Here is a 22,308-nt window from a genome sequence, read left to right on the forward strand (position 1 = left end):
ATAAAGATATGATATATTGAAATGTGTTGATTTTGTATTAATTAGACACAAACCAAGCAAATGCTGAAAGAAACTAGGCAAGCACTTCTAAAACTTTGTGAGGTCACTTTTATTTAAAACATGAGCCATCAGTACGAGATACTAAGTCTGTAACACCACCCTGAAGCATAGCATTTATTCAAAGCTTGGAGAAAATATTCCCAGAAAGATCCAATGCAAACAGCATGTGGAAGCATTCATTTTGCAGAACAAGATCTGCAGATGGACAGTTATTACCAAAACTCTGCACAATCAGAAAAACGACAACTCCTCAAGGCTGAATAGACAAATTTGTGTAACTCACAGCATTTTTAACAATTTTGTGCTCATCACAGTTGCTTAAAATAACCACTTCTTTAATAACACACACCTACTACTTTGATTTGCACTCAGTCTGAGTGCAAAGGAAGCCATCATGATTTCTAAGCCAGTCTTTCAGTCTTCATTCCCACCTACCTACAGATGCAATTAGTCTTTGTAATTTCAGATCAGATTAAATGTCTTTGTGTGTCTGCAGAGCTTAACAGTACCAAGGCCTTGACAAAAAAAAAAAAAAAGAAAAAAAAAGTTTTCTTAAAAAGTAAATATTCTAGGTGCAGCTTAAACCCTTACCAAAATAGCTAGTCCTGTGATACTTTTCACGGAAAGGCCCAGACATCCAGCTCCAGGATATCCTGGCACATTAGCCATCCTGGAGAGTAACTAAGAGGTCTCCATGGTAGCTCAGCAAGTCAAGGAAGATCAGTAACCAGTGCTGGAAATGCTTTGTGGTACAGCCTGCTTTCCTTCAGTCTCCAGTCTCATGTTAAGCTTCAGTCCTATTGCTAAAATAGGGCAAGTTATTCCAGCCTGGAACGAGATGAGAGGTACCCTGAATGAAACATTTCAAAGCCAGAGACAGATTGACATAAGGGAAAGACAAAAATGCAAATGGGAACCCTGAAGCTTCTGAAGCTGATGCTTCCAGAAGGACATACAGAATCTTTGACAAAATATTGTTAACTTCCTGCAAATGTCCAGAAATCAGTTAAAACCATGTCTTGTCATCAGAGGATACTAAAATATAGTGTCAGGTAGCAGAGGAAAGTCCAAAAAAAACCCATACTACATAGGCTAGAGGGGTTTTGATAGTCAACTGATTATAAAAAAAGGCATTGCAGCAACTAGAAATGAGATGCAAGTATCCTCAGTCCTCTCCCAGAGGGCACAAACACATTCTCTCCAAAGGATAAAAGGAGCAGACCCTCCATTATCATGCCTCTACAGTGGCAGTGGGGCTGGTAATAGACAATGCAGTATCTTTTATTAACTACTTTACCAAATTACTCAAATTTGGGACCACTGAACTCAATTCCAGTGACTTCACGTCCAGGATGTGTTTAGGCAGCAACAGTTGCATGATAACACTTTCAAGTTCAGTAGCTCTGGAGCTGCAGACAAGGAGTGGCATTTTTTTCCCAACAGTAACTTTGCCAACATGCCTCAATCACACTGGATTTAAAGCAGAGCTAGGTCTTGAGGGCTCTGTCAATATTTAGCCTCCTGACGGCTAATAACAGCAAATTTCAATCTAGCCATCAAGAATCAAAGTGAGCCTACAAGCTCCAGCTCCACATGACACTTAACAGCCATCATATGACAGCAACCGTGCAGCAACAACAAGCCACATCTAAAGCAAACCACTTGCAAGCAAAAGGCTCCTCCACTACTACTGCTCTGATTTTTGTTCTAATCTCTGCACAAAGACATATTGCCCTGGAGCTGAAATCCCTCTTGCCATCAAAGGCCTGCCCATCACCTGCAAAGAGTGGCTTGGAGGAGACAGTCTGCAACAAACACAGCTCTAAGCTGGGCACCTCAAAACTCTAAGCAGATCATGTATCCATGCCACTACAAAGCATACACACATGTGATCAAAGCAAACAGGACAGCAGGAATAGTAGGGTGGGTGTCAAGGCCTGCCAGACCTCTGCAGTACATATTCAGAAGCAAAAAAGACATCAGGAGAACTTACTATGATCACTGAATTCATGCCTGTTAAAATTACTTCTTGGATTCTTGACTCTCAGCTGCTCCCAGGGCTACACAGAGCTTTGAGAGGAAGAACAAATAATTATCAGTTTTGTTTCTGGTGCAGCCACTGCAGACTGCATGCATTTTAAAACAGGCAAAGCAACTCACTGCCACAGGTGTTGTGTTTGGCATCCACAGACACAGGCTTGTCTCTGTCAAGAAACTATTGGAGGTAAACTTCAAATCATACGCCAACATACTGACAGTCTAAAACAGTGGTGACAACTCCTAGTTGCAGTTACATTGAAGCTGTGGGTCATTAGAGCACTTCCTTTCTTCTAGATCCCCTGCCTGTGCACAGACAGGTGACCTGGAACAAGGCAGAAGTCCTGAACCTACAGATACCTTAGGCTTTATGAATAAGCAGTGCCAGCTCAGAAAAAAGGGGCTGCACTGGAGGGAAGAATCCACCTCTGCAGGCAAAAACTACCCTGTCTCCCAACTAAAAGCCCTTAGCTCTGTCAATAACACTTTTTCATTAGACTCGCAGAGGCCAATGTAGAAATTAAAAACTGAAAGAACGGAGTCAGATGATTGACCCTAAATAACATCTAAGCAATTCAATCATGTTTTTCCCATTGATGGCTTAAACAGCAGGATATTGTAACTGGTATTGATCGGTCTGTTTGCTACTCCAGCTGGTAACAGTCTGCATCTGAATGAAAGTTTTTATTTTTATTACATTACTCAGACTATCCAAGTAGATAATCAATTATATTAAAATCTTCTCCGATAAAGAGTTAGATTAAAATGATCTTATTTCCCTTGAAAGACATTATGTACTTACTTCATTGTTAACACTCTTATCAGGGCTCACTAAGCTATAGTGAGAATCCACACTGAAATAGCTACAGAGGTATCACCAGAAAATGAGTACTTGGAAGCTCAAAAATAGCCTTTATATTCCTTTACATCTCCCATTGAACTATTCTTTACATGATGCAATATGAAAATGTCATGCTGATAATGTAGCTCTAGAAATGAACATGAACATTTTAGGTCTCACATATACCTATTTTTCAGTGCTAGAGATTCACAGGAGGTCTATAAAAACAAAAATCTTACAGCAACAGTGCTCTTTGGCTCATACTGCTATCCCTATTTAACTGATGTGATTACTGAGGCAGAAAGATATTGAACTTTTTGTCCAAGGTCACACAGTGAGGTCAGGAATGGAGCTAAAGCAGACTCCAGCTCTTTCAGTTCACTGCTTTGTTTTAAATCATCTAATCTCCCTTTCAGCTCTTTCATGCCAAAGTACAATTACTTGATACACTGTTACACTTAAAGGTGAATCCCCAGTGTAAAAAGAATGTAGGATAGGATTTAAAGCAAGTGTATGAAAATCCTGTTCCAGTCCACAGAAATATTGCAGCACATCCCATCACTTTAATAATATCACACAACAGAAGGGACTTGAGTCATGTTTAGTGTACTGCCAATTCCAAGTAAAAGCTTGTAGCTAGCTCTGCTGCTCCAGGATGATTTAGGTGAATGGAGACGAGAGATCTCTGAAGGCTGCTCTTGGGGTATAAGGTTTATTGGGGTTGCAGAAAGGTCCTGCCTCGAGCTGCCAGATGCAGCACGTGGCCAGGCTTGAGAGGATGGGGGAGAGGAGAGACAAAAGGAAGCTCTAGGAGAGGGGGAGTTCCAAGAGGAGGGGAAGTTTCGTATGGCCCCTCCCCTCGAAGCCCCTTCTCAGGGGGCTTCAAGGTGGGCTGGGACAAGGCTTAGGCCAATGGGGTTACAGGCACTTGATGTTTTAGGGGAGGGATACAGGTGCAGGGTGAACCATACATCTTTTGGGGGGTGAGATGGAACAGTCCACTTGACCCCTGGACCCATCTGTAGTCAGGGGCATTGTCCAGCTAGCAGAGAGGACTGTTCTCATCCTGGCTGTATTATTTATAAATAATTATATTTACCTATCCTCTCCAACAAAAGCTCTTAGGAATACTAGAATTTATACAGTCAGCCAGGAACATATAGCTGATATAGACTCTTGGAATAATGTATTATAACCAACTTTTAAATTCGCATATGAACAAAGTTCAAAAAAAACCCAACCAAACAAAAAATCCACCTTAATTTCTACAGCATTTTTCAAGTGTTTCATGAATACTAAATAATCATCTTGACAACTCCACGACAAAATGGTACCAAGCAGTTATTTCAATATAGAAGCTTTACAAAGATGTGAAAACTAAAGCTGTAGCTTCAGAATTAAGTAATAACAAAAAGCCTCTAACTGCTCCAGAGGCCAAAAATATACAAAAATTAGTGAAATGAAATATCAGTGCCAGCAAACTCAAAGCAGTGACAGGATTCCCTAGCCATCTTCCCTTGTTCCCAGATTTTCCATTACAGTTTTTATATCATGGTCCATATTAAAGAAAGCCAAATCATTGCAGAATAGGTTACTTTCTTTTTCTTCCTTACTGAACTTAAACAAAACAGCTTTCTTCATAATGCACACTGTGCTGTATTTATCCCTACCTCTCCAAGCATTTTCATTTCTTTACAACAAAGGAGAAACACAACTTCATTTCTGTCAGACTTTGGTCCAGTTAGTAACTTTTATTTCCAAGTAATAGTGTGCACTGAAAGTTCAAAAAACATGTGTTCTGTAAGAATCAGATTTAATTAACTTTTTAAGTTCTCTTCCTAGCTTTCTACAACAAGTACCTCTTTGCACAGGTGCAACTGTGCAAAAAGAAAAATATTTTTTCTTTTTTTTCTTTCAATTTTTTTTCCTTTCTTTTCAACTGCACCAGTAAAAGCAGCATGAAATAGCACCCAGCAAAAAATATGTAATTTAAGAACCTGCACAGCCAGATTTGATAGCATATTCTCAGCTGCTCATAGGATGTCAGCATTTCAAACCTTGTAATTTTGTGTGCATAGCAGAGTCTGAGGATGCCTCCCCTCCAAAAAGCTGCAGTCTTGTGTGACATTCAGAGACCTTTTTAAACAGCTCTCATTAACATTACCAAGAAACATTTTCAAGATGGGCATCAGTATGACTGCTGGCCTTTTATAGGTGTGCTGCAAAAATAAGCAAAAAGTAAACAGCTGTTTATTACAGCCGATGCGGAGAGAACTTTCCACTTCCAAGGCCTACGTATTAGCCACAGAGGCAAGCCAGGACAGAGAGGAAGAGGCACAGAGGGACACCAAGAGCAAGGCATACAAGGAGCCTGGGACCTGACTAGAGAGTGCAACTGGAAGACAAGAACAAGCATCACAACTGGACTACAGAAAGGCTTGAGGTGAGACCACCAATGACACAGAAGATTGAGCTGCATTCCAGGAGCTGAAGCCACGTGTAATTAAAGAGGCTGACAGCTCACCAAGAGTACAGTGAGCCAGGCACACATAGTAGAAAGGTGCCGGCATACAAGCAGGATGCAAGGAGCAGCAAGATCTGCAGAAAGGCATATATCCTACTGCATGTACTATCTACTGGGGACAAGTGCTCCACAAGCCAGCAGTCTGCTACACTGAGCCCTTCAATCAGATCACAGTAATTTTGGGACTGAGCACATTCAGCACATCTCCTTCCAGAGAAATCTATATCCCACCACCTGCTTTCCAGATTTGATAGAGCTCCTCACACGACTACAAAGAGGCTAAATCCAGGTTTTTGTTTAGGTGCCTTACCTACTGCCACAGAGGTTTCAGTAAAGTATTTATAAGCTGGTTTATAATGAAGGAGATTTTTGGCAGAGAGCTTTACTGACCTGCAGTGCTAATAAACTATTACCTGCTTATAGAAAATAACCAAGAGTTCCAGTTCATTTTTAGCATTATACAGTTGTTATAAATTGTTATCTTACTGAAGTCTAATCCTCAAAATAGAAGAATTCAAATTCTTTCTTCAGCCCTAAACATTCTGCAAAACCAAGAGCAGACTGAAAGGGCTGTTAACATTCACACCCAGTTTAGATATCTGATGTCTCACAAAGTAATTATTATATTTGTTATGTATTTAATATATAATTAACAGTGCAGGTGATTGGCAAAGATTCATTATATAAGTCAAATTCCAACACCTTTACTCACTTTTAATAGCACTTTGCCTTGAAAGCAATGACAGTGATTTCAATGGCAGATAAGGTACTCTTTAACAGGAACCAAAGTGACCCAAATGGTTCCATTTTTGTAGTGAACTTGTCCTGTGTTTATGAACAGATTGCACACACATCAGGATCTAGCATATGTAAACAGACAAATTATAAAGAGATCTAGATCTCTTAACAACAATAATGCATTATTTGCATGACACTTAGATTTTCCTTAACCACTAGACTATCAGTCAAGTCCAAATTATCTTCAGGGTCTGCATATAACCTCTTTCGGTAATGAAAGTGCTATTATGGTTTCTGCTACTCCTATTTTAGACAAATATTGTAACCACAAAGCACAGCTGTGAGCCTCTCTGACAATTCCAGCTGGGAATGACAAAAGCCAATATACCTTAGCCCCTTTATCCTTGGAGACAAGCTACAAACACTATCTGAAAAGACAGATTAATTTCAGGCAATGATTAGTCTTGAAAGCAGCTGCACTTACTGTACATAGGCTTTATGTGTTTGGAGACTCAATTAATCTGTAATTTTTAAAGAAAACAGTGCACAGAAATATAACACAGTTGCCTGCCTTCCAAACATACCATTAGTGGAACTGCTCTGAAGTCAGTGTTCAAAACTTACAGCCTGTGCTTCCACGAGAAGCAGGCAGGCAGGTACTCATTTTCACTTCACAAGTCAGACATTAAACCATTACCAGGGAAACACAAACAGCATCACTAGGTCACTGAGGAGCAAGAGATCTGGGAGACAGGAAATTAGTTCCTGCCTTTGTGGCATCAGTTTATACATCCCTCAGTTCCTCAGCTCATTGACTGCTGTTTACACATATTGTACAGTTATTACAGTTTTCATGTGAGTAAGGAAAACAAATGAAATTCCCCTTATATAGGAACAATTTGCTTTCATAAGCAAAAGCCACTGTGATGTTTGCAAACATACATTGATTTTAATGTATCAGGTATTAAACAAGCAGACACATGAAAAGGATGTAACAGGTCCAGATAAAATGACTGCATCTTTGAATACATAAAGACCGGTAACCTTAAACTTGGAATTTGAAACAAAATTGAAATCACTACATTGTGTACATTACTACTCATAGACCAACCTACAGTTAAAACTAAGTCAGATATATGGCTTATGCTCAGTTTACAAGATGCTAATCCAGTAGAGAAATATTTGAATGTTACTAAACAGAAGAGGCAAAAAAGGTTTGGATAAGGTCTTTAACCCATGCTTTCTATAATGAAAACTCTGGATCTTAAGAAAAACACATCCTGAATAACTTGTTCTCCCCCTCAAACATTCATCTGTGTGATTATTTTCCAAGAAGACTGGTGGCTTTCCACAAGTCTGCAATTAAAACATTAAATCATAACAAGAAAAACATACAAACCCTGACTTCATTGCCTGCATCTTGCCTTTCACCTCATTGTTCTTGTGTGTAGAGCACCCTTCACTGTTTAACAGAAATCTGCAAACTTTTTGAGACAGCACTTATGCCTGTCTTCAACTTGCATACAGTATTACACATACATAATTATACACCTCAAGAAATGAAAAACAAAAGCTAGAATAAAAGAGGTATGAGAACTTTGATACACTGTTTTGTTTGCTTCCTTCTGAAAATCAAAGGAACCTATTCTTTCAATATCATCCTAGGAGAATTCCAGACAGCAGTGAATTAACATGTGATCACAAGCAAGAACTGTTTATTCCAGGGCTCTGAAGCCTTCCATTATTATATTTGTGAATCTTTAACAGAGATTTTTGCGTAGATAGCTTTCCTTTCATATAAATGCCATCACAGTATTTTATCATCTGGTTTAGGTAAGATCAGAAAGGTTGTTAAAGGATTTGCAAATTGGTCCAGCAAGGCCAGTGTTTGACCTCTGTAATAAGGTAATACTGACATGTTTCTAAAGAATGCAGCAGGCATGTTGCAGCCATACCACACTTTGACATTTTAATTCACCTAGCACATACATTTTTTATGCTTTATTTATCACTCAAGAAAGTACTTACAGGGTCAGAAGGACCACAGAAGTCTCTGAACACTTTTGAAGGATTTAATTGTCTAATCTCCATTGCTATGCAAGGGCCTGAACACAACTCTGAAACCATCTCCTGAAAGAGAAAGAAGACAGAAAAAAAGTTGAATTTTTTGGGTTTCAGCAAGGGTTGTATTTCTCTCCAAAACAAGGCCCAAACTTACAGGACAGGAACAATTAAGAAATATGCATTTAGGGAAGTGAGGACACTAAACAGATACCATTAGTATTCACCACAAAATAAATGTTTTCCATTTTGCTACTTGGTTTAGAAGGTGAAAATTGAGGAAAAATTGGATATTCAGCTTCAACAGGTTGCTGAATAGCATATAACAGCATACTTTAAATTCTTTTGTAGGTACATCCTTATTGATCTGGACCTAGATTCCTTTGCAGTATCTCATAACTTGTCAAACTAGACTGAATCACTGGAATGAACTTTGCTGGGTTTTAAGCCTGAAAAATCACGCTATGTTCAGCCAGTTCCACAAGCAGGAATGTACTTTGCAGTATTCCCTACCAGACGCACAGTATACAGCCTATATCTGTTTTCAAATATACACTCTTTTGATGGCTTTAAGGCATTAAAATGTCTCCTGGGATTTTGGTTCTGTCTGTCTTTTCCTTACAGATTACTGCAGAAGCTGAAACACACAAGCCAACAGAATCCTGACTGTGGTACAACCTGTTAGGGAAAGGGTTTGGCAACATTCTTGTGATGTACTAATATCAGGATCTCAGTTACAGTAAAATCATCTGTTTCCCTGAAGTCTCCAGGAAAATAAAGAGACATCGTGAGTTCTGTGTGGGTGATGAAGATGGGTCTTAGTTCTCATAAGCTTAAATTATCTCTGGGCATTAGTGCCAATTTGGAGTTTGTTAATTAGAGGTATAGGTTTCACAAGCAGAAAGAATCTATTTTGATGTTCTAGACTGACTTCCTTTTTTAAATCATGCCCTTATAATTGCATACTTGTCTAGAAATCTGGACAGACAAGTTTTAAACAAATCAAGACAATTAAAGGAATCAATGAATGAGGAAAAACGAAAGGACAAAACATGCACAGAAAGTAAGGGAAGATAGGTAAGGACTAACAAGGTTCTGCAATCATGCCCACCAGCCAAGGCAGATCAAAGATGAACCATGGCAAAGCATACAGAGTGGATGAAACAGCAGAAGGAAAACAAGAACTAAGTCCTTCTCTTCCTTCTATGAATTGTGACAGAAAATAAATACACAATGACTCGAGTCAAGCAGCAATGTTCCAAAAGCTGCTGTCTCATACTGGATTCCACACTGAGAACATATGCCTAAGCTCCCCTCTCTGAATTTTATCCAGTGCTTCTATCAACAGGATCCTAGGAAATTTAGGTAGAAGGATTCCTTAGAGACATGAAGAGAGTGCAGACTAGCTTCATGCTCTACAACATAAATAAGTATTTTAATTCCAAAAGTCGTGTTATCACCAACAGATCCTCTGATCAAAACAGGTCAAAGACACACATAATTCATTCTGCTAAGAAACAGTAAACAGTTCCTCCCTCTTTTATTGTTTCTGTCTCAGCACAAACATCCCATCAGCAACAGTGAACATGACCAAAGTTACTCCCGATTCTTTCATTACTGCACAAAGCTGAGACCTAAAGACCAGCTGCCACCAGGTCTGGTGAGGCTCCCAGGTACAGCTACATCTAATTTTCTCTGGCAAATAGTTTATTTGTCAAATAGCATGGTTTGTGGTCAGCCACAACCATTCCTGGAGATGGAACAAGCTCAAGGACTTTTGATTAACAGAGTGGATTCTGAGCTGAAATAATCTCAGTTATTTTCTCCTATTTTCTATTCTGGCTAGAGTAGGAAATACAAAGGAAAATAACACAAAAATTAAACAACAATATGTAAAATCCCACATAGGAGATACTAGCAAAGCTAAAATTGTGGGCAATTGTACAGCTTTCTCTTTTCACAGAGCACTTTATATACAATGTCAAACCTTTATCTGACAAGAAAAAAAACAGAAGAAATGGAACTAAAGTTTTTTAAAAGGATTTATGGATGCTAGTATCTTTTGTACTGAGTTATTTTGGAATGATAAATAAAATTTAGATCAAAACAGATGGTTCTGAGTCACATATAGAAGTGGTCATATTCTTTCTCCAATATCCTATTTTGTAACACACTTTCCTTTTTGGACTGCACTAGCAATATCCACTGCTGCTCCCATGTGTGCCTTCTCCAGAACCCTTTACCATCATGATTAGCTTTTCCATGATTTCCTGCTCCTCAGATATTGGGTGCATGAAAATATTAATTTGATTTCTTTTCAACTGAGTCAATCCAGCACATATAACTTGCAGGATGGAACCCTAGAGTCTCACTTTTCTTGACATCAGCTACAATGCATTTTATTTATTGACTTCACATTCCCTTCTGAGTAGCTCTCCAATTAAATTATATAACTAAAATTTGCAATTTGTTAGATGATCAGAAATTGTGCAGCCCAAGAGCTGCAGAAAATGGTAGAGAATTTCCCATTTTGTTCAAAGCAGAGACCTTTGCAGCACTACAGGACTTCTCAGGCCCTGAAATACTGGTCAGATACTTCCATTTTTAAATCCTGCCACATACCCACAAGTATGCCTCTCCAATCTCCCTTTGGTACTTGTCAAAAATTATATTCAGAGGAGGCCTTATGAGTATTCCACAGTCTGAGAGTGAGCTAACAGTACTCCTAACCCATTTAAAGACAAATCTACAAACCCTGTTGAAGTTAAGTTAGACTGAACAATCATGAAGAAGGAAAACATAATAAAAATTTAATTTTCAGAGTAGTATTAGTAAATATGTAGGAAACTTAAAATAATGTAACCATTTAGAAATTATTTTGCAACATAATAGCATGGCAGTGAAGTTAAACTCATTACTAGAAGTAAATTACATAGTAAAGTAAAAATTACTATGAGTGAAATGAACCAAAATCCTCTGAGAGAAGATGATCCAGAAATACAAGCTCATCTTCTTGTATTCCCATTATTCTATCTACAACCAGGAAGTTTTATGTGACAGTACAACAAAGCATAATACCGTAGAGACCCTCAGATGTCCACTGGGATTACAGCATATCTTAAACTTCTTAAGTTTTCTGAATATTTACTAAAGTCAGATGAGTAAACCAAAGAATAGTTCAAGATGTCATTAGGAAAGCCTCCAACACAGCAGCCTCATTGTAAATATGTATTTTGGTCCAAGCTACCACTGCAATATCCAATCAAACAAAGATACAGGCGTGATATATTCTCATAATTTTTCTGGGGGAAGCTGGGGACATGATTCTGTTATATTTTACAAATTCCTTGGCTGAACAATTTTCAAGAAAGGCTCTCCTTGATTTTGACATACATAACGCAATTCTCACAATGAATTAATTTATTTGAGAACAGACTAGAACTGCTCAATACCAGGTTCATAAAAGAAACCACACGATAATCCCAAGCAGTAAGAAATGTGGTAATTTTCTCACTTGAGCATATTTTAGTTTTAATCTGATTTTTGTTAAACTTATGCTTACCAGGTATTCAGGGACGACACCTTTGTAAATCTCATAAAATTCTTCTACATTTGGACGCTCCATGTTGAACTAAGAAAACCAAAACCTTAGTCAGTCTGAATTAAACAACAACAGGACTATACAGACACCTCTTCTTAAACAGCAAACATTCAGAATCCTCTAAGTTTTACTAGGTGAAAGGAATGGCTTTACTACTGCAATACGAAGCTTGTCAGCAACTTTTTCAGTGATGGCACAGGTAACATTACACACAGTATCTTTTTCCACATCAAATACGTACAAGTAGACAATGTAGTGTTGGGAAATCCCTAAGAAAGGGAATATTCTTTATTTGTGATAGGGATTTGAGTGACAGGAGAATGTCAGATCTTGAGACTTTCACCACAACTGAAGGGCAGGACTCTTGAGAACAATCTCTGCGCCAAATCCCTTTAACTGCTGAGGGCATTCAGGGTGTCAAAATCCCTTAAGTACCTCTAAAAGCATTCCCCATAATTCATACTAAATATATATTAAAAAAAATTAAGGGAGGATATTAACAATAGTTTCAATCTTAGCTAGTACATTTTGTAAAGGTATCTCAAATTGCTCCAGAAGAGACAGATATAATTACTTCCCCTGCTATATATAACTATAGGGAAACCCAGATACAGGAAAGTGAAGTGTCTTAGCTCAATGTCACCAAGCAAACAGAAACACATTAGCTGATCAGTCAGATACTAAAACACAAATATCACAAGGACAATGCTCACCCCAAAACACTGCTACACTTTGCACAAGGGTTTTGTACTGCAGGAAGAAACCTGTACACTGCTATGACATACATACAGCACTGCTCCAACTTCTGTTTATCATAAAAACACACAAAAGGAAACCTACCATCTGCAAAGCTGAGATCTCAAATCCTTCCTTTAGTATGGATTTTATAATCTTTCCAGAAAGCCCTGAAGAAAATGGAAATGGAAAATACAGTATTCAATTCAAAAAGTAGATTTTACAGCTGAAATGTATTATGCCAATATGCTGCTTATTCTCAAACTGAAAAAAACAGTGTTTGTGTAATGCTTGAGAGGAAGCAGAGAACAGAGCTGAGCTCATAACACTGTATGTTCTGTATGAACTTACATGTAGATGGCTTCAAATAATTAAATTTCATGCAGCTGTTGAAAAGCATTTCTACCAAAAAAGGTAATTAGTGAAGCCTTTGCTTTTCTCAGATCAACTGCAAAACACCCAGTTGCTGCAAGACCAAGATTTATATTTTTAATGAAGACCCATTGGCAATACTGGTGCTTAGCTAGTCATCAATTCAGAGCACCAGCTGTCTTTTTCTTTTTGCAGGTCCTAATTTAAGCCAGAAACAATGCAGGATGATAACAAATGTTGCCAATAAACTAGCACAGGAGTTCATGTCTTCTGTGGAAAAACATATTAGTGCAAAATAACCTATTCCTTCAAAGTTTATAGCTCAGAAATATGCTATTGCTAATGATACTGCTTGCTTACTCTCTCCAGAACACATCCTCAAAGACTCAATGACATTGTAAAACAAAACATGGGAACTTCAGAAAACAAGAACCACTGATTTTCCACTGAATGTACCTTTTATATTTGCCTGTGCTTATAAGATCAGGGTATTTTGAAGATTATGTCAGCCACACACAATACTCTGTTCGAATGAATTTCACAGAATCACTGTTTTTTATAGAACACAAATGCCCACCCTCTAGTACAATTTGTGAGAAACTACAAATTTCTGGACATTTATCTAGAAAATAATTAATCATAGAAGAATACTCTGTAACAAATGACAACAGCAGGATGTGACTCTTGGTCATCAGATCCTTTTATTATGTAGTCTTTAAATTGCAGGATATTTAGCACTGCATAAATTTAGGAGATGAGAATAAAACAAAGCTAGTATGGAAGTTATAGTATGCTTGAGATACAGCCTACTAATACCTGTGGCATCGGACTGGGGAGCATCCTACCACTTTAAAAGGTCAGTGAAAGCTCTGAATAAATGAGTCTAAGGTTTGAAAGGCTTTCAAAAATTGCATTTACAAATTAAAATGAAAAAAACCCATGTTTCTGAACTATTTGCTATCATATTTTCACACTAGGGGTTTGTGTAGAAAAGCCTTCCCTCTACAAAACACTGCATATTTCTTCTGAAAATCTTCCTACTACTGAAGGGAATACCTGAGATTTCAGTCCATACTCAGTCCATGCAGCTCTTTGTGTTTACAGAACACAGAAATAAGCAGAGGCAAATACAATTCCTGTCCCACTATACTGTTCCACCACGATTTGGCGTAAGTTTCATTTTAACACTCCTGTGAACCCAGGGGAAAAAAAATCCCCCTTTTTAAGATAAAAAAATAAATAATTGCAACAGTAAAATGAAGGGACCTGGACAAGTTTGCCCAGAAAACACAAGACCACATCAGAGAGAGAACCCAGAGCTCTGGTTTCTTTTTTGTCCACCCTGCTGGAAAGGCTGAGCAGCTCAGATGCTTCCATACAGGCTCCACTGAGGCAGTGAGCCTTCAGTCTTGTTTTTGGAGATGAATGGCCAGTTTGCAAAGAGATTAAGTGAATGGCTGGGAATCATTCAGGAAATGAATAAATAAATAAATTAATTAACTAATTAAATATGTGACACAGCATAAACATTTCCTCATTCTCAATCTTCAAAGACAACACTCTGGTCAACTGCTTCATCAGAAACCAGCAAAGATGAAGAAAGGGCACTGGTAGATAAATGGTCACTGCCACTTGCAGGGAAAAAGGTATGAGAAAGGTAAGGGACAGGTGCTTTGCCTGTCAGATGTCCATTTTACACTTTATCTGTCAAGAATGGGCTACTTGCATAGGCACTCTCAGCCAGCAAGCATCTAATTAAAATACATCAAGTTATGGGGTATTACAGAGATCTGCTTTTTACAGAACTTTTGTCTTCAGCAGTTTTACAACCTACAAGCAAAATCCATGTTTTAGAGAAGCAAAGAGGGACTCAACTCAGCTTTCTGGGCTGTTTCTCTACTGAAGTCACTAAAACCTAACTCTTCTGTAGAGAGGAGATAGTCTCCTTTAATGGTAGAAATGAAAGTAGGAAGGTATTTTGCATAAAGGTCTTTAATTCAAGGTTGCTTTAATAGTTGTGATAAATATATCAAGATTGTCCTCTACACTGTGTTTCTGAGTTCACTCTCACTCAGCAGAGCAGCAGAGCACTTTGTTGCCCCAAACAGATTGCCCACGTCTGCAACGCCCAAAAAGTTTCACCGAAGGATTTATTCAGACCCACAAAATTCAAAGTGCCTTAAGGAAGAAGGGCCATGAGATTTCATTTATGTTTGCAAAGCAGGATGCTAGCTCCAATTCCAAGATGTGGGAATTGAGGCAGAGGAGCATAAGCAAGCTGCCAGTGGCAGCGCAGATCCACAGATCCAGTGACTTGCCCTCCCTTGTCCCAGTTTAGGCAATCCATGTATCATTTCTCTTAGGGACACTTTCCTTTTAAATTCTACCTGAACCAAAATAGAAACAAAAAGCACAAAGGCAATTCCCAAGCAATAGAAGAGTGCAAGCTCAAGGCTCAGTTTGGGATCTGTCTGAAGCTTTCAGCCAGTTGCATGACTGAACTGGGATGTATCCTCTTCTTTGGGGGCAGATAAGGCTCAGGAAAATATCAACTAATTAGAGTGCCATTTCAGCAGCTTTCAACAGTTCTTTTCAACTTTAAAGTCCAAATCTGTAGTGAAAAAACAACTTTCTAAGGGCCCTTCAAAAAGGGTCAGTGGGCGTTTAAAATGTGATTACAGTAAGAACACAAATCAAAGCCACAGATTAGGCACCAGTTATGATGAATTTTCAGTCTCAAAGCACAAAAGAATCCCAATAATTACTAAATACAACTTAGGGAATTTAACACTAATCCAAGCTAAAAGAGTGAAAGAAAGGGAGCACAGGCATAGATGTTATGTCTGCTGGGTAGCAGTACATTACTACATACCTAGTACAGGACATAGTAATTTTCCAGTATAGACAGAGATAATTTTCCAATATATTTTAATCAGGTAAAATAATAAAGTATCAAGACTTCCTCAGTTACATTAATATTATACAACTTGTTGCTTTACAACATAGAGTATTTGAAAATTGTCCTTCGTTAAGAAACAAAAAGTAGCAGGGAAGACATCAGACTGAAAAATGTTACCATTGTTTGCAGAATTACACATTAGGATAAAATAAAAGTTTAATGCAAGTCACTCTTAACCTAATAGCACTTTAATCAATGAGCCATAGCAGCTGTGCTATGGGGACCTTTCAGTCCCAGTGCACTATGAACCACCAGCCCTAGGAGTAGGAATGTTACATTCTCTTCCCTTTCTTCTTGACCTGTTTCCTAATTTAACCATTCCTCTGTCAAAAGCTCATTAGGCAGGATAGCAGAATGCATTCAAAGCAAGGCAAGAACTAGATTCCTCAACTCAGCCTCCATATGTAATTTTTTTAAATCCTTCCAATAATTAAAAATAATTCCTCCTAAACAACAGGGTTTTTTTGACAAGAATACAAAAACTGCCATGACTAATCAGATTGACAACCCACCTCATCCAGTAACATATTTCTAAAAGTAACCTGTACTGGGTGCTTAACATATCACTAACTATAAGTAGCAACTTAATTTCATGTCTTTTTCTGACACTTTGAAATGTAATTTTGCTTCACAGGATAATGAAATAATCTGATTTTTTATTGCCAAGTGGTAAGGTCCTATTTCAAAATTCCAGAGAATCACAATCAGGCTTGACTTCAAGCAAAGCCCTTTTTGAACTCTACAAGATGGAAAAGTGGGATTTAGAGTTGGGCCCTCCTGCAATGTATTTCAGTTGAAATTCTTGCCAATCTTTGTTTCAGACAACATTGAAAAACACTAGGCAATAAGTAAATAACAAATGTCCTTCTCAAAAAGTGCACTTCTCCCTATCAGCTGGTCAAACTATACCCTGAAGAACAAGGTTTCTCTCCCTCTCCTTCATTTTCTACTTAGGAATAACACAGCTCTAGGCATTTTTACTATTCAGCATAAATACACCATTTCTAGACTCCCCGAAAGTTTGGTCATGATGATAACCTATAATTATTGGTCTCCCAGACCCACTGTGTTCTGTATGAAAATGATATACACAGTCATTTTTGCACCTGTGCTCTGGCACACCAAGGGAATGACAGAGGGTCTCCTGAGTGACACACTCTGGGCCAGCAAAGGAGATGAGGACCTCAAAAGCCACCCAGGTTAGCAGTGAGGAGGGAAAGAAAAGACAAGTGGATACAGATGGAAGAGAGAGGAGCATGTGCAAAATTGCAGAGAATATTGTTCATGGTGATGGAGTCTGGGATTTTCCATTATTCCTCATTTCTGTCTAGCTACTGTATTAAAGGGGAACCTCAAGAAGTTTGAAGGGCAGCTTTATAGACACTTATGGAGAACTTTGTCAATAGTGTAGCAGTGGTGAAAACCTTTACAGAAAATATTCATTTGAAAATACTAAAAGTTAAAGGAGTGAAGATAAAGATATCACCACGGCCATCCTGGAAAACAGAAGTCAGGATGCTGCTAGCACAAGAAAAATTATGCATGCAGATATTAAATCCCAGGGGGCCTTGAAACCAAAATGTACTGTTTTTGTCACATTCAGGTTTGTCTTTGGAGCTACAAACTACTCTCTCAATTGCAATTTTTCTGCCTTTGCATAAAGAAAGAAGATTCTTATGATTTCCTGTCATGCAACGTTTTGTTAATCAGTGTAAAGTTCTACAACCTTCTAAAGCTGTCTGCTAGCTACTAAGTCAATATAGAAGAGCTCTAAGTTTTATCATCCACTCAGAACAGGTCTAAAAACACACCTCCACACAGTATCTTTTCCACTTGGCAAGAAGGTATTCCTGCTCTTTTTATTTTCTATGAGATTTGGATTTTCTTTAGTTGAAGAATACTGTGGAAGACAGCACTTATCTTTTTTTAATTAAGAGGAAAAAGGATTTAACTTAACAGAAATGTTAGAACAGAATCTCAAGCTTAACACATACAAGGAGAGCAAACCTGTCTGGGTAGTTAGTCTCATGCCTAGGACCTCTCAAAACCATAGAGGCTTCCTTTCCTCAAGGCAGCTCTTTCAGTTTGCATATTACACACTTATGACCTCAGCCTTTATAGCTTGATCATCTCTATTTTAAAATTTTTCCAAGGAAAAAGCTAAAGGCCACATCAAAGTAACTTTAAACCCATCACGAAATACCAAAGTCTATTTCCTACAGCAAACGTGACTAAACTGTTACACATAAATATATTAAAAGTTAATTCCACCCAGTGATCTATAGGGTGCTATTTCTGCCCACAAAACAGTCAAATCATAACTGTCCTAAGGGCATTAAACTGATCTTTATCCACCCTGGAGAATTTACATGTTTGGCTTCTGAGCACTAGTGCTAATACCTCCAGATCTACTAACACGAGGTGAATTACAAAAAGAGAATGCTTAAATGATAGCAACTATGATGTCTTAGTTCAAGAATCAGAAGCACAAGAAGCAGGAGGATTACAGAACACAGACCCACACTAAAAATTTCAAATTATTAAACAAATTAACCATACAATCCTAGAGCGGTGCTTACAAATTACCATTCTCCTTGACTGAAAACTGGTCTCAGGAGAAGAGGAGAAAACTGAAAGACATTGAGAACTTAACAGATTATAGAGGGGATAAACCACATCATGTCTCCTTGATGTAACCCTGGTTGGAACAAATTTGCCTGGAGTAGCATCAGGTTGCCTTTGCATTCTTCTAGCTCTCAGTGAAGAGGAGTTGGACTGCTCTTGCAAAGCCTCTTCAGAGTAAAAATACAACCGCCTCACTGCTGCCAGCCAAGGAAGGAAGGTCTCCATCTCCACTGGGAGCAGCCACCAGTGAGCTAAAGCTGTCTAGATCAGAGCTCTGGCCTACACTGCCTTCCTGGCCCACCCATTCCTGATCTCCACAGAAGATGTTATGCTGACACCAGACTGACACAATAGCTATGGCCTGACTTCTTTAAGAGACATGCATGGCATACATTACTAGAGGGCAAGTGATGCCATCTCTCTGGCATTACCAGCACTCTTGACAGCTGAGGTTAAACTTCACCTTAGTCCCCCATGACCCTTTATCAGGCCTCAGGGTTCCTCTGCAGCCTGGCAGACATGCTGACACTCCTGCTTACAGGAATTCTCAGGTGCCTGGGCATTGCACCAGGTCCTGCTGTGGTTGGTTGGGCTGTGCTGCTGCAGCTGCCTGTGAGCAGACACTTCTGTATGTCCATCAGAAGAGAGGCAGCAAGGCCAGACATTAAACCAACACTGATTTTCCGCTACTTTATCACTGGATAGGAACCAGCTCTGGCAATCCGTCATTTCTTAAGAGAGTATTGTGCCCAAGAACTAACCAGCATAAACTAGACATTACAGCCTGAAAAGCACCCTAGTTTACAGCTGCCATTAAAATAAATCATCTTCCAGGATAGAAAACCAGGAAGATTTTTCCTTCTAAGAATCAGTTCTGCAACAGACTCTGGAGGAAATACAAACACTGGGGAAAAGGGCCAGAAAGCAAAATTCAAACCAATAATTCAGCCAAATGTCTCTACAGAAATAAAGACTAAATCTCCATATAAACTCAAGTACGTATGTGAAGCTTCATGTAACTGTAAATACATAACGAGTAGCTTATATTCATGGTAATTACCCAAGTTCAAAGCCTCAGCAGTGCATAGGACATTGTAAAAAGGTTTATTTTTAGATACTCAATACTGAACATTTATAGAGCACCAATCATACTCCAGCACAAAAGAGGGTCTGATGCTTTGACCCACATGATTTTCTCTCCATGCCTCCGGCTTTGCCAAACTACCTTTTCCCACTGGAAGGCCACGTAGGATTTCCTTTCCTCTCCAGCTGCTGTGTTTCCACTTGCCTGTGTGTGCAGCTTTTGCTTTACCTATTAAACTGTCCTTATCTTAACCCATGAGTTTCCTCACTTCTACTCCTCTGATTCTCTCCCCTGTCCTGTCTGAGTGAGTGGCTGTGTGGGGTTTGGTTGCCAGCTGTAGCAAAACCACAACCAAGCATTAAAACAGTTTGCTGACTTTGAAAAGTCAGCTCTTGTTGGGAAGGATGGATAAATATAATTATTCACAATAGTACAGCCAGGATGAAAACAATCCCCCCTACTGGCTGGACAATACCCTTATCTACAGATAAGTTCAAAAGTCAAATGGACTGTTCCATCTCAATCCCCAAAATGTATGGTTCATCCTACACCTGTAACCCTCCCCTGAAACATCAAGTGTCTGTGACCCCATTGGCCCAAGTCTTGCTCCAGCCCACCTTGAAGCCCCTTGATAAGGGGTCTCCAAGGGGCCAGACACCCTCTTGGATCTTCCCCCCTCTTAGAACTTCCACCCTCTCCTAGAGCATCCTCTCTACCCCTTGTCTCTCCCCATCCCCTCAGGCCTTGCCACATGCTGCGTCTGGCAGCTCCAAGCAAGACCTTTCACCATCCCTAATAAACCTGATATCCTAAGAGCAGCCTTCCAAGATCTCTCGTCTCCATTCATCAAAGCCGTCCTGGAGCCCAGCCTTCCCTACAAGCTCCGATTTCTTTTTTTTGAGGGTAGCAATCACAGGTACATGACAGGAAAATGCTCACACAAGGTACACTTTTTGTCTTTCAAATTTTAGTTGCTTTTTGGCAGCTGTACTCTGACTTTCCAGCCCTCTGTGGTGTGAGAAAAAGGACTGTCTAGGAGACATTAAGACCTCAGGACTGTATAGGAGACATTAAGACCAGCACTCACACTGCAAAGCTGGATGTGCACATACATTTTTTGTTTACCTACATCCATACTTCCTCTTCTCTTCTCATCCCCCTCACCCTCCTACAGGTACTCACACTCCCAGAGGAATGTACAAACAGGGTCATAATTTGTCTTCTGTCAACTCAGAAAAATTCAGAGAAGTTCAAGGAAAAAAAAAAGGAACAGACAGGACACTATGAAATCTACAGAGATGAATAAGATTAACAATAGGAAGAGAAAACCTGAGTCTGAACCTCTGTATGTAATAGAAATTTTATCTTAATTCTAAAAAAAAACTAGTCCAAGCCATCCACTTTGCTATTTTTACACTCAAATGAAGGACCCTAACAATCCTGCCACAGAAAAGTCTGTCCTCTGCAAACATGTAGCTGGGTAAAATAGTCCCAGCTGCTGCCCATATTTCTGTAAAAGGAACATCGCTGTGTCTTTGCTGCATGGCAGACTTATCTATGGTAGATACCATGCAAGGTCTGGAAGAGATAACAGGCGCATTATCAGTAGCAACTATGAAACTCCTCCTTGTGAAAGCCTTTTTTTTATTTCAGCAAGCTCTCCAGACATCCCACCTGAGGTGTGAAAGGCCTGGAAACTGCTCCAGCCACGTCTGCTGTTTCCATTTAAGCTATCCACAAAGAAGTGATTAGAATGTTGCATTACGCTCTACATCTTACTAAGAAAAAACTCTATGCTCTCACATGGTGATATTTATTCTGTATTCAAAAATACAATTTCAGTGCCTGAGTCAAAATATTTTACTGCACTCACTGCTCCTACATATGCTCCTGGATCTAAGTACAGGAAACACAAGCAAGATTATCTTTGCATGGTAACAGTAGAGCATTAAACATTTCTAATACTCATATGGCAAACTCCCAGGGCATTCTCCAGCACAGAAAGCATCACAGAATCCACCAAATGCTTTAGGTCTTTGGATCACTTTCATAAACAAGCCTTTCCTACTTTCCATCCCCACTGCATTCAGCAGAACGAGATTCATAACAGCACAAATCTCCCTTTGCAAGTCACTTTAATCTGATGTGCTACTGCCTAAGCAGAGGGCCCTGGATCATGGTTACATGTCCTGCTTTCACTCTCTTGGGAGGATGCTAACCTCCAGCAGGTGACTGCACTGGGCAGACAGGAGCAAGGACATGGGAAGCTGTCCCAATAAGATATGTCACACCTCATGCAGGTTTTAATCCTTCTCTTTTCCACCTTCCTTTCTCATGAAGTGAACAGGTATCTGTGAGGAATGCACATGACCCACTCATCTTCATGGAAATGAACTGCAGAAATACTAAATGTGTATGAAAAACAAGGTATCTGCAAGCTTTGCCTGTATTGTGAAATACACCCTGTGCTCATGCAGTGTCACTCTCCCAAAAAGAGGACACAGGAATGGTCATGGATACAATACTGCTTTCTCCTCTGCTATGTTCATTGCTTACCTTCATTAACAGCATGAGGCTTAATAATGCAACAAGTACAGTTTGTGAATTTTGCACTGCTGACCGGTCCATGACCTCCACTGGAGGGAAAGAACAACTCCAGCTCCTGAAAACA

General features: G+C 39.2%; 1 protein-coding gene across 2 annotated transcripts in view; it reads right to left on the minus strand.

Moving 5' to 3' along the window:
• The window catches only part of NME7 (NME/NM23 family member 7), an 85,116-nt gene that overhangs the window by 26,945 nt on the left and 35,863 nt on the right, over window positions 1-22,308 (minus strand). For both annotated transcript variants that reach the window (XM_021549004.1, XM_021549003.1), the window contains 4 exons: window positions 22,194-22,299; window positions 12,703-12,767; window positions 11,824-11,892; window positions 8,229-8,330 (listed from right to left, as the gene is read on the minus strand). In XM_021549004.1, the coding sequence (XP_021404679.1) occupies window positions 8,229-8,330; window positions 11,824-11,892; window positions 12,703-12,767; window positions 22,194-22,299 (342 nt within the window). The remainder of the gene's footprint in view (window positions 1-8,228; window positions 8,331-11,823; window positions 11,893-12,702; window positions 12,768-22,193; window positions 22,300-22,308) is intronic.

This window comes from Lonchura striata, chromosome 2 (genome assembly GCF_046129695.1).
Source record: "Lonchura striata isolate bLonStr1 chromosome 2, bLonStr1.mat, whole genome shotgun sequence".
Classification (NCBI taxonomy): Eukaryota; Metazoa; Chordata; class Aves; order Passeriformes; family Estrildidae; genus Lonchura; species Lonchura striata.